The 12,652-nt window shown below is 33.2% G+C and overlaps 1 protein-coding gene and 1 pseudogene across 1 annotated transcript; both read left to right on the forward strand.

Moving 5' to 3' along the window:
• The first annotated feature begins 600 nt into the window (after positions 1 to 600).
• On the forward strand, positions 601 to 4,595 carry LOC115718673 (AP2-like ethylene-responsive transcription factor PLT2). The gene is made up of 10 exons (XM_030647493.2): positions 601 to 1,062; positions 1,186 to 1,352; positions 1,436 to 1,895; positions 2,015 to 2,097; positions 2,305 to 2,313; positions 2,412 to 2,500; positions 2,598 to 2,671; positions 2,774 to 2,824; positions 2,934 to 3,010; positions 3,095 to 4,595. The coding sequence occupies exons 2-10, from the start codon at positions 1,220 to 1,222 to the stop codon at positions 3,928 to 3,930; spliced, it is 1,812 nt and encodes a 603-aa protein (XP_030503353.1). The 5' UTR covers positions 601 to 1,062; positions 1,186 to 1,219; the 3' UTR covers positions 3,931 to 4,595.
• Positions 4,596 to 5,394: 799 nt separating this feature from the next.
• Positions 5,395 to 8,121, forward strand: LOC115720187 (cysteine-rich receptor-like protein kinase 25; annotated as a pseudogene).
• Positions 8,122 to 12,652: the final 4,531 nt, after the last annotated feature.

Raw genomic sequence — 12,652 nt, forward strand, 5'->3', positions numbered from 1 at the left:
ATATTAATTATTTCTTGAGTGGAAAAGATATTATAGATAGGTTAGGATTTTAATTAGTAATAAAAAGAGTAAAACTCACTCTTTGTAATTGTTGGGTAAAGTAAGTACTGTGTTGTATATACTTTAAATATTTAATAGGTCGGATTTTTATAGATTAGAATAATGCATGTCCGTACACAAACTTCTTTAACACATGCAGGGGCTCACTCGGGGATCCACAATTGGGGTTCTCTCTACATGGATGAGAGAGAGACAAAGATGATGATCTAGAGAGTTATTAGCCGTTTTGGGAGAGATCTTCTCTGATTTGTGGGTTATTATTTTGATCTATCGTCGTAGTGTACTCTTCATGTAAATATCTCTATTTCTCTCTCTGTAGAGGAGATAGCAGAGAGAGAGAGAGAGAGAGAGGTAGCTTAACTTTACGTAGAGTGTCGATATATTTTATGAGTGAGAGATTATTTGCAGAGTGTGGGAATGCTGGGCTTTGGGGAGTCATTTATTGCAAAGAACGAGAACGTGAGTTCCAACAAATTTTACACCCAAGTGGGGTAAGTGAGAAACTTATGTGTGTGTGTGTGTGTGTGTGTGAGAGAGAGAGAGAGAGAGAGAGAGAGAGAGAGAGGTCTTGTTTGGATTTTCTTAGTTGGAATTGTGGGTTTGTCATAGTACAAATTAAGACAGAAACTATGGCTTCAGTTTGTATTATATATTATATTCTTATTTTATTAAGGCACTCGTGTCCATTGATTAGTTTAGCACAAAGAAAAAGATATTAATATCTATTATTATTGTTATTATTGCGGTGGATAGAGCCAGACAATCCTATAGATTGACCTCTGCAAAATGGGTTACAAAACAACAGCTAGCTTATGATGTGTATCCCTCTCTTTCTCTCACACACTCTGATATTTATTATATACATACAATATATAAATACCTTTGTCCCTTTCTCAATGTTTTCTCTTTTCACACTCCTCTTTCTACTTTCACTTCTCTCAAATACATTCTTTCCTTTCTGCAAAAATAATAAGCTTTATAATTTGCAACTGAATACAGAAGGTAACTGTTACATTAGTATTCTTTCTTTTGTTCATGAGTAAGGTATAATAGATATTTTAATGTAATGAAAAGTTCTGTGTATTATCGAAGATTTGTTTCTGATCACTATTATTAATTGTGCAGTGCAAGAAAGAAAAGGAAAGAAAAAAAAAGATCGATGGGGTCAATGAATACAAACAACTGGCTTTCTTTTCCTCTATCTCCTACTCATGCTTCTCTACCATCACATCAATTCACTCTAGGGTTAGTCAATGATAACATGGACAACCCTTTTCAAAACCAAGCTTCAGGTACACATTTTGTACTAATGTAACTTTTCTCAACTACGTACATATATTTGTGTGGGTATTAATTTATTTATATACATGTACAGAGTGGAATCTGATGAATAGCCACGGGAGTAGCAGTAGCAATGATCAAGTGCCCAAGGTGGCTGATTTTCTTGGTGTTAGCAAATCTGAAAACCAAACAGATCATCTCATGCCCTTCAACGAAATTCATCACCAGGCCAGTGATTCTGACTACCTTTTTGCCAGTAACAGCATGGTCCCAGCAGACTTAATGCAGCAAAGTGTTAATTTGGATAATATTCATGGGTCTAGCTCTACCTATGACTTTCAAGAAAATCCAAGCAACCTTCAGTCACTGACACTGTCGATGGGAAGTGGCAGCAAAGGTTCAAGTGTTTGTGAAACCAGTAGCACTGATAATGTCAGTACTAATAATACCACCTCTACTGCTGTGGAACCTGCAGCTGCAGCCGCTGCTGCTGCGCCTAGAAGGACCTTAGATACTTTCGGTCAAAGAACTTCAATTTATCGTGGTGTTACTAGGTGAGTATTAGGGCTTTACTATAAATTATTACTGCAGAATGAAACCTTTTGTTTGTTTTGTACAATTATATAATGGCATAAATAGTTTTTCTCAATAATTTATTTTGTGAAAAATGAAGGCATAGATGGACTGGAAGGTATGAAGCTCATCTTTGGGATAATAGTTGTAGAAGGGAAGGGCAATCAAGGAAAGGAAGACAAGGTAAACTATATATGTATAATTCTATAAAAGTTATTGATATAATAGATGTAAAAGCTCCTTATTAATTTTGTTATTTTAGGGTTTTCATATTTTCTTCTACCCCTTGTTTTTCATTGTTGAAAGATCATGAATATATTTCTGACTATTTGTTTTTGTCAATATTGTATTCTTTTTCCGCTCTCGGCCTGTCTTCATTGTCTCTTCAAGTTTATCTGGGTATGTAAATTACAATAAATCTTTTCCATTAACTGTGTTTAATTTTTCACTTAGTATATATATTTTTTGATACTTTCTTTTCGTATTTAAATTAATAGGCGGGTATGATAAAGAAGAGAAAGCAGCTAGGGCTTACGATATGGCTGCACTCAAGTACTGGGGAACATCCACTACTACAAACTTTCCCGTAATTAATGAGATACATTTAGTAATTTTTACTGACTAATTATCTAATTGATCATAGATCGATTTTAATTTCATTCTTTTTAAACATGATTTTGCAGATTAGTAACTACGAAAAGGAGTTGGAGGATATGAAGAACATGACAAGACAAGAATTTGTGGCCTCTATTAGAAGGTAGTACAGATTTGTATATTAGCGCAAGTTGATTAATTAATTGTAACAATAGTTTGATTCTCACCATTTTATTTCCGATTTTGTTGAAATTTTAATTTTCAGAAAGAGCAGTGGTTTTTCAAGAGGTGCATCAATGTATCGTGGAGTTACAAGGTATATACTAATCAGTAAAATGAATTACAGCAATGATTACAATGTAGCACACGTAGATATATATAGCTCAATATAAATAAATATATATTGGTTTTCCTTGTATCATCAGACATCATCAACATGGAAGATGGCAAGCAAGGATTGGAAGAGTTGCTGGGAACAAAGATCTTTACTTAGGAACATTTAGTAAGTAGTTAGTATTTTTATTTTTACTTTTTTTTTTTTGCAAAGAAAGTAAGTAGTTAGAATACTTATATACTTCTTATTTAGGTACGGAAGAAGAGGCTGCTGAAGCATACGACATAGCAGCAATAAAATTCCGAGGGTTGAACGCAGTAACAAACTTTGACATGAATCGATACGACGTCAAAAGCATATTGGAAAGCAATACTCTCCCAATCGGAGGTGGAGCCGCCAAGCGCCTCAAGGAGGCTCAAGCCTTGGAGTCTTCAAGAAAACGTGAGGAAATGATGGCCCTAACCTCCACCTTCGCACATTACGGCTCAGCCGCAGCAGGAGCTGGCTCAACCAGCTCATCCCCATTATCATCAACAATGAATAATAATAGTCGTCTGCAGGCGTACCCACTGTTGCAACCGCAGACAAACAGCTTCATCGATCACATGACCCCACACCTCACTCTCCAAAACCACGATACGTCATCACCATATCATCAAGACCCAAATAATTCTTCGTTGCTTCATCACCAGCAGAACTACATTCAGACTCAGCTTCAGTTGCAACAACAGCAGCCCGGAACGTCGTCGTATCAGTTTTACAATGGCTATAATAATAATAATAATAATAACAACAACAATAGCCACAATAATAACGGTAATAACAACCAGTTTCTTCAGGGGTTTATGGAGAATATTGGAACGACGTCTTCTGTTATGGACAACACTGGGGGCAACAGTTATGGCGGCTATGGTCTTGATAATACAGCAGCGGCTACTGGCTCGGGGACTAGTGCGGAGGAGCTTGCTCTTGTGAAGGTGGATTATGATATGCCTTCTGGCGGTTACGGAGGATGGTCCGCCGGTTCTGGTTCGGGTTCGGGGAATGCCTCAAATCCGGGACTTTTTACTATGTGGAATGACTTATAGGCAGATCAATGACAATTTCAAAGAAAGCACCCCAACAACAAATAGTACTGGAGAGTTTGACTTGTTTTTATTCTGATGTCCTTTTTTTTCTTCTTCTTGATAGATAGGGGTCTGATTTTAATTGTGTTTTGACTTAATTAATTTAATGATATTATTATAAGGTCTGGATTGGCAAGCGCAAGGGGGTGGGTTTTGATGGGTTTTGTTTTGTGAAAGTAGAGACGACCCAAATTTTGTATACACAAATATTACTCATCTTCAATTTTTGATTAGTACTTTTATTAATTATCATGGTCTGATGTCTGTTTTATTATGTATTTTTATGTTAATTTATATATGCAATTAAATAGGTCATGTACGATTGGATTTGATCCACATGCTTTATAGCTGTGTTCGAATGTTAATTAAAATGATTTATTATTAGTTTCTGGTTTTCCATGAGTTTACTTGAGTTTCTTGAGTGTTCATATATTTTCTAGAGTGCACATATATTTACTCTAACAGTTTCAAAATGTCAACCGTACCATACACATACAACCTGGAAAGATATATCAAAGGACACAAAAGGAAAAACTTCTGGACTCTTCAAAACAAATTGTGCTAGGGTTTCTTCTACTCGTGAAAGTCATGGTTCAGTCGTCGACACTCGGCGTTCTTGTCCATCCGGGATCTCCATCTGCTTGTGACGGTTCTACTCCAATCTCGGCCCTACCTAGGTTGGCAGTTCACGCCATTAACAGTCACTACTACAAAAAAGACTTTTTGTTTCGGTTTTTAAATGACGTAAAAAAGTTTTGCTTCAGTTGGTGTAACAAACGCTATTGCCACAGACACAAATAGTGATATTTTTTGCTTCGATTATGAACTGACGCTAATTGGTTTTTTGCTTCGGTTATGAACCGAAGCCAAAAAAAAAAGTTTTTGGTTTAGTTCATCACCGAAGCAAATAGTAGTACTAATGCTAATTAGTTTTTTTGCTTTAGTTAACCGAAGCAAATGATGAAGCAAAAGAAAATAAAAAAAAAAAAAAAAAAAAAAAAAAACTGATCTCAGCGTGAATCTTAGTGCATAAATCTTAGCATTTTATATTGATTGACAAAACTAATCCATTGAAAGATAATTAAAATCAAGTAAATACTTCCTAAGCTTGGCATAAATATATAGAAGTTTAAACCCCATTTCTAACATCAATTTTACCCTCATTTGCAAAATATCTTGGTCCATAACTACAGATATATCTATTCTATATAAAGTGTGCCTATATAACTGAAATTCTTGGTTTATGAGAAATTCGTGGGTGAATTTTTATTTTTATTTAATAAAATAATAAAATATTATTTATATATCAAATTTGTAACATTTTTGAAGATTATGGTTGTTCTATCGATAATTATAATTTGACTGGTTTTGGTATTTTAGGCTTGTTTTTAACTACAATAAGGGGGGCATTCTAGGTCGACATGATGCACCCGTAATTCAGTCGGACTCGGAGCATCTCCGTTCCTCTTCGTCACCAACGCCACCAACGCCACCAACGACGGTGATTTCTACCAAACAACCGTCGCAAGAGACACACCTGGCGCTTCTACCGGCTATTTCCAATGCCGCTTAGACATAAATGCTACTGTATGCCAAGAATGCGTCAGAAACGCTTCTACAGAGGCACTTAAGCGGTGCCCACTAGAAAAGGGAGCCATAATCTGGTTCGACGAGTGCTGGGTCTCGTGCCCGCGTTACCGTTGTCTAATGTGCAGAATGTGACGGAATAGGAGCGCTTCAACCAATTGTTGGGGGGTGTTCTGAATAAAGTGGCAGACCAAGCCGTTAGTTCCGAGTCGGCTAAGAAGTACGCGACGGAGGAAGAGAACTTCACGAGTTCGCAGACTTTGTACAGCTTAGCACAATGCTCATCAGATGCAACGACCTCTTTTTGCAACACGTGTTTGCTTAGCGCCATTGGTTTCATACCAGGGGGCTGTGGTGGCAGACGAGGTGGGGTTGTTTACTTGCCCAGCTGCATCATTAGATTCGAGCTCTACCCCTTCTACAATTCAATTTCTGCCACTCCAATTCCACCACCAGGTAGTCATTTTTAATTTATTTGGTAATACGTTTTGTTATCTTAAAAACTAAAAGAAATACTAACAAAATCCATAAGATTATATTTTGTCCAGCAGCAAAAGAAAAAGAAAAAGGTTAAACAATTACAATTATTGCTATTGTTCTCCCAATTAGTGTGGCTATTGTGGCCTTGTTGATTGGCTTTTTCTACCTCTGTAATAGGAAAACCACGAAGATAAAGAAATACCTCTCTGTTCGGCAAGACAGTGGTAAAAAGAATTCATTTTTTCGAATTAAAACTATTTTATCATTTGAGTGCTTTGTTCATTTTATTTTGACCATTGATTGAGGAATGTTTCATATTCAAAGAAAAAAAAGTGTAATAGCTAGAGGCTAGAGCTTTTATAGTTTTATATCTGGAATGTAGTTCGGGAAGAAATTTCAGAAAGCGACACTTTTCAATTTTCTTTGGAGGAAATTAGGACTGCCACTAATAACTTCTTGGATGAAAATAAGATAGGAAGAGGTGGATTTGGTGCAGTTTACAAGGTTGAAATATTATGATTAATTTCTCAATTGTATAATTTATAAGCCTTATATATTTGTAGTTCTTATCCCACCGGATTTTATTTTCAGGGTACCCTCCCTAATGGTCATGAAATTGCCGTGAAAAGACTTACTGAAATATGGGAAAAGGAGCAGATGAACAGTTTAAGAATGAAGCCCTTTTGATGACCAAGCTTCAACACAGAAATCTAGCTAGGCTAATAGGATTTTGCTTGGAAGGACAAGAAAAAATTCTGGTCTACGAATATGTACCCAATAAAAGTCTTGATTTCTTTCTATTCGGTATGGCCGATCATTATACTTAGTCTGTGAATTACTCTTTGTCATTTTTATGTTTCTGCTAACTAGAAGAATGGTACTTGAATTCTAATATTGCTTCTGATGACTTGTTAAAGTAGTACACAATTTACTGAATGTTCTCCTAAGGTTGGATGAATTTTGATCAATTTCCTCTTAAATAACCTTTCTAATGGATTCAAATTTATGTTATACATACAAAACAAAAACATGTTAGATTGGACAACACGGTACAAGATTATAACAGGCGTTGCCAGAGGAATTCTTTATCTTCATGAAGATTCTAGACTAAAAATTATACATCGTGATTTGAATGCTAGCAACGTTTTATTAGATGATCATATGAATCTTAAGATTTCAGATTTTGGCTTAGCAAAAGTTTTTGTTGTTGACCAAACACATGGAAGTACCAATCGTATTGTTGGAACTTAGTAAGTTATAAAGCCTATCTATTATAATAATTCCATATTTATATATTGTTCATCACTATGAATTATAAATATTAATTATGCTATTTTTGTAGTGGTTATATGTCTCCGGAGTACGCCATGCATGGGAAATTTTCTTTTAAGTCGGATGTGTTCAGTTTTGGTGTGTTGGTTCTAGAAATTCTCAGTGGCAAGAGAAACAATTTTTCCGATGAATCACAAGATTACTCAGACTTGATTTTTATGCTCTGTTACTTATGCCTGATTTTCTTCAAGGTAAGGTCGCTTCTGTGTTCATATAAATGTATATTTCTTTATTTATTGTTATAATGTAAAAATGTCCATATTAAAACTCATTTAAAGAGAGATAAATGATTTTTTTTTTTATGATAAAATAAAAGAATTTATGTTATCTTTCTGCTCCAAATTGTCATTTCGAACAACTAGAAAAAAGATGGAAAGTAATTATTAAAAACAAAGGAAAAAATGGATGCAATTACATACACTGACAGGTGATTAACTATTTTCTTTCTTTTTTTCTTTCATGCCTATATGAGATATTGTATTCTATTGACGATTATTGTTGTACTTATTATAATAGAATTTATCTAATCGGCCAATCAGCCGGTGCACATATTGCTAGATGTGCTCTCTTGGAGTTGACAATTCAAGAATTAGTAAAATGAGAGAATGCTTCCGTAAAAGTTTTTGACTTGAAAGCTTATTTTAGTTTATCTGTAGGGTAAAAATATGTTACTTTATCATAATTTATTATGAATGAAAAATGCAAAATACAAAAATTATACTATTGTCTCTATCGAAGCAAATAAATATTGAAATTCACCAATGAGTATCATTAGTTTTCTTATCTACAATTTTTAGACATATACTATCTTCAATTATCAACAATTTAGAGATTAGTTTTTAATTTTTTTTTATCTTACACCCATTTAAGTAATGTTTTAAGTATTGGAACATTTAGTTTATTTTTGGATTAACTTAAGAATATATTTTAATTATCAAGCTTTCTTAAACACTAATAGTCTAATATATTGCATCATGTATTTACTTTTAATTGACAAAATTATAAACTATAATATTTAGGTACACATAATAATAATCTCACCTAATAACCAATAATATTTTTCTTTAATTTTTAATTGTATCACTTTTTAATAACATATAAAAAAACTAGCATAAAATTTAGTATACGTGCCTCGCACGTAACTTTTTACTAGTATATATATATATATATATATATGTCTAACTAAACTTGTTCTTGATCAAAACGTTGGCATCTTTAACTAGTTTCCTAACTTCACCATTTGGTAAAATCTCCTTAATTAGACCTACACCTTGGCCAACATGCATGGACATACTTTTTATGTCACCTGTTGTTGTCGAATTTAGAACATGCCTCCAAGTCGACGAATCTCTCTCTCCTACAAGATAAAAAAAAAGTGAAACCAAAACAAGATGAGCTCATCATGAAAATTATTACTATAGCATAGCTTTCTAGCCTTATTATTACCATTCCATGTATTGTTGATCTACCTAGAATAAATGGGTTTGCTTCATTTTCATGAGGAAGAATAGATTTCCATTCATTGAAGAAATGCATTTCAAGAACACGTTGTGCATTAGGCCATCTTGCTCGCCAAAATATATCGGTGTACTCGGTCCTGTCAAATTCAACTAACTTCTTCGTGTAAATGGGATGAGCATTACTTTCCTTAGTTGCAACAAATTTGAAAAAAAAAAAATAGTAATAATGTCATGACTTCAAATGTAAGATACAATGCTATAGATACTATTGCTAATCAAACCAATACAAATCAATTTATGTGTTCATATTGACATGACAATATCTCTTAGTATTGATTATCATTCATTTCTAAATATGATAAAACGATTCTTATTCTCATTCTCTTTCTGGTTAATTTTAGTGAACAGCATAATACGAATACTAGTTTATTATAATTCTAATTATAATTTAGTAAATATGTCATTGAATGGGACACAACATGTTATAGGAGTACAGAACATATTATTGCATACCCAAACCAAACCAAACAAAACCAAAGCCAAAACAATAAAAATAGCATAAGAAAGCCATTACAGCTTCAATCCAATGGAAAGCCAATTTTTGTGCTTTGGCATCTTTACAAAAACCCTTTCCAACCTGGTCAAAAAAAATTAAAATTTCATAAATATTACTCACTCCAAAACTCATCATTGTCGACTTTTTGTAAAAGTAACAGTAGCCTAATGACCAAAAAAATTCAAAACCCACAAATATATTCCCTCGAATTTTTCTTTTTAATCATTCCAAACCCAATATATAGCTTTGACAAAATAAATAAATCATGCCTTAGAATCATTTAGCTAACACGATTCTACCTTTTAGTAGCGGTTTCAGGTTTCGAGAAATTGAAGAACAAAATCTTACTGTGATTCAGTCTAACGTAGCCAAAGCTTGCCACCTCAAAAGAACTCAACATTTCTCTTTAATAAATTTCTATTTTAACTGAAAAGAGAGAGAGAAGATAAAGTTGGGGTATCTTTTGGGTTTCTTCAATCTCAATGACATATAGATTACCATTAACATTTCCTTGAAACATAACTGAAAAAAGGTGTAGAAATCTGTCAAAAATAAAATAAACTAAATTTTTTGGATCATCTTATACATATTGATACAACAAACATTCTTATCCTGTCCTGCAACACAGTACTTACTAAAATCAAAAGAATAATAACAACTTTAAATACTATAGTACATTCAAATAACGTATATGGAAAAGAAGAAAAAAGAATCATTACTACTATTCACCTGCTGGTAATATGACGTGAAGTGTTTACCCAATTCAATTGCAATGTTCTCAACTTAAAATTGCTCTGTACATTCCTTAATTAGCTTTTGCATACACCTATATAGCAACTTAGATAATCTTGCAAATTTAAGTGGTCCCAAAAGAAAGAAATACTCTATTGCTATAAAGGGTAATGTTCATTTCTTATTAAGAGAATTTTAAGCAAATACATACAGATTTAGGCCAAGATATTATCTAGAATGCTGAATGAAAAACATACTCTAATGTTCTATATTAGAATGAGAACTAAATTGGAGTATAAAGCTGCTCTTCAATGTGTTTTCTAATCTCAAAGTTGCTTATTTTTATCTCTCTAGTGGTCTCCCCTTTAATCTGATTTACATCCTTTTTTATATAAGCCAACAAAGATAGATCAATCCTCTTAGAATTAGGAATATTTTAAAAAAAAATGATATGTGTGGCGCTATAGCGCCTATACCCCGCGCTATAGCGCCAAGAGAAAAAATCTCGAATACGTGCTGAAGTTATCTTTTTTTTTCGTAAAAAATTATTTTTTTTTTCAGGCGGGCGCTATAGAACATACTCCCAGCGCTATAGCGCCCAATACAAAAAATTTCTTCTTCGATCTTGCTTAGTAAATCATGCAAAACTTTTGCCTTCAGACTCCAAATGAGATGATTTAACATGTTTTGGAAAGCTAGGAATGAGCTCTATCATTTTGGGTTTCATAAGCTCTTCGAGAAAATGAAGAAATCATTGTCAAAAATGGGCTCAAAGATCTCTGTCCATCACAAAATGTCTTTTCAACACAAATCTACACACTTGGAGAAAACACATTAAATCTATACAAAAATGAATACTAATCCATCTAATAATTGACTAAGAATTAGTGTACAAATGTGCACTCATCAAAAGCACAATGGAACAGTGAAATTACTCTTCACACAACACATCATATAAAATTTCAACAGAAGAATCATATCTTAGTCATGAGAGTAAATAAAAAGAAGAAACAATACACATCAATAAAGGGAAATAATAAAAAAAAAACTAAAGGCACCTGTCAAATCTTAATTATCAAAGTGTTGGATTTTGTGCCCTAAATAAAACCCATTTCAATATAATCAGATTTACTAGTTAATAAAGATCAGAAATAACATTTTATGTTGCATGGTTTACATGATTTATTTCATGATTATATATAATATATAAATTTATATTAAGTCTTGAATATATGAATTTGTTAATGATTATAGTGTTGTCAGCACAGTGGAATATAATCTTGATTATATGTTCGAAAGTTTCATTCCCTGATTTGTCAGTTCACTGGATTTAGACTAGCATGATAATCAGCGATAGGTATTCTTACACCTTGGATAAGTGGTATGTCCTTTCCAAGACAGTGGCAAAGTTTACCAGTATCGAATGTATAGTGTATACATCGGAACAAACCGATATTGAACTTTGATTAGATATGTTAAAATTTACCGTAATATCTATTCAATTCAATATCACCTAGTTGATCCTAGATCAAATGATCTTAATCCTGATATGATTAGGTTCGATCTCAAGAGTATTATACATGTTCTTTGATTTGTTAGTTAAGCCTACTTTTGGGTCAGGGTGATACGTACATTTTGGGAACATGATAGTAGAATTGAGTGGGAGCGCTAAACATAGATATGGAATCTATAACTTCTATAGGTATTTAGAAGTGAAACGATGATCTCCTTCGAGCTTGGCTAAACAGAGATAAATGGTTGAGTACTCATTTCACTTTGCTGAAATATCATTTATACGAAGCTAAGTGTTTTAAGGATAAAATACATTGAAGGGTGTAACGGTAATTTAATCCCTATATTATGTAGATCATCTATTAAAGCATCATTGATCAAATTAGGATTATAACAATAGATTATTAATAGCGTATCTATATCGTAGAATATATAGAGCGTTCTATATAACTAATCAGAGTGCAATTCCAAGCTCTAAGAGTGGATTCAATAAGGAATTAATAAGTTAGGGAATTTACTTGGTAAATTCCGTTCGGCTTATTGGAAGCTCGGTTATATAGGCCCATGGTCCCCATACTAGTTGAGACCATACTGCTTGTAAGACTCAGTTAATCGATTTTGATTAATCAATTATAATACTAAAATTAGACAATGTCTAGTTTATGAATTTTCACTAAGCAAGGGCAAAATTGTAAGAAAAGAGATTCTAGGTTTTATTTGTTAATTAAGAGACTTTATATGTCTAATTAGTAAATATAATAAATGACAATATTATTTAATAATTAGTTATTAAATAATTGGAATTGGCATTTAAGTGGTTAAATTGGAAAATTGGCGTTTTTGAGAAAATGGGATGGAAAAATGACAAAATGGCAAATTTGCAAAGTGGGCCCAATCCAAAATCCATGGCCGGCCACACTTAGTGGATTTTACCATTTATTTTTCTATTATTTTAATGCCAAATAATTCTATCCTAAACCTAGGTGGTTACCTATAAATAGGTAGTGATGGCTTCAAGAAAAAG

This window comes from Cannabis sativa, chromosome 2 (genome assembly GCF_029168945.1).
Source record: "Cannabis sativa cultivar Pink pepper isolate KNU-18-1 chromosome 2, ASM2916894v1, whole genome shotgun sequence".
NCBI classification, from domain to species: Eukaryota; Viridiplantae; Streptophyta; class Magnoliopsida; order Rosales; family Cannabaceae; genus Cannabis; species Cannabis sativa.

Excerpts from the sequence above, each read along its gene's own strand:
- LOC115718673 (XM_030647493.2), top strand. The coding sequence starts at position 1,220 with ATGGGGTCAATGAATACAAACAACTGGCTTTCTTTTCCTCTATCTCCT. Across the intron at positions 1,353-1,435 it reads TTTTCAAAACCAAGCTTCAG|AGTGGAATCTGATGAATAGC; the intron begins GTACACATTTTG and ends ATACATGTACAG. Across the intron at positions 2,672-2,773 it reads TTTGTGGCCTCTATTAGAAG|AAAGAGCAGTGGTTTTTCAA; the intron begins GTAGTACAGATT and ends TTTAATTTTCAG.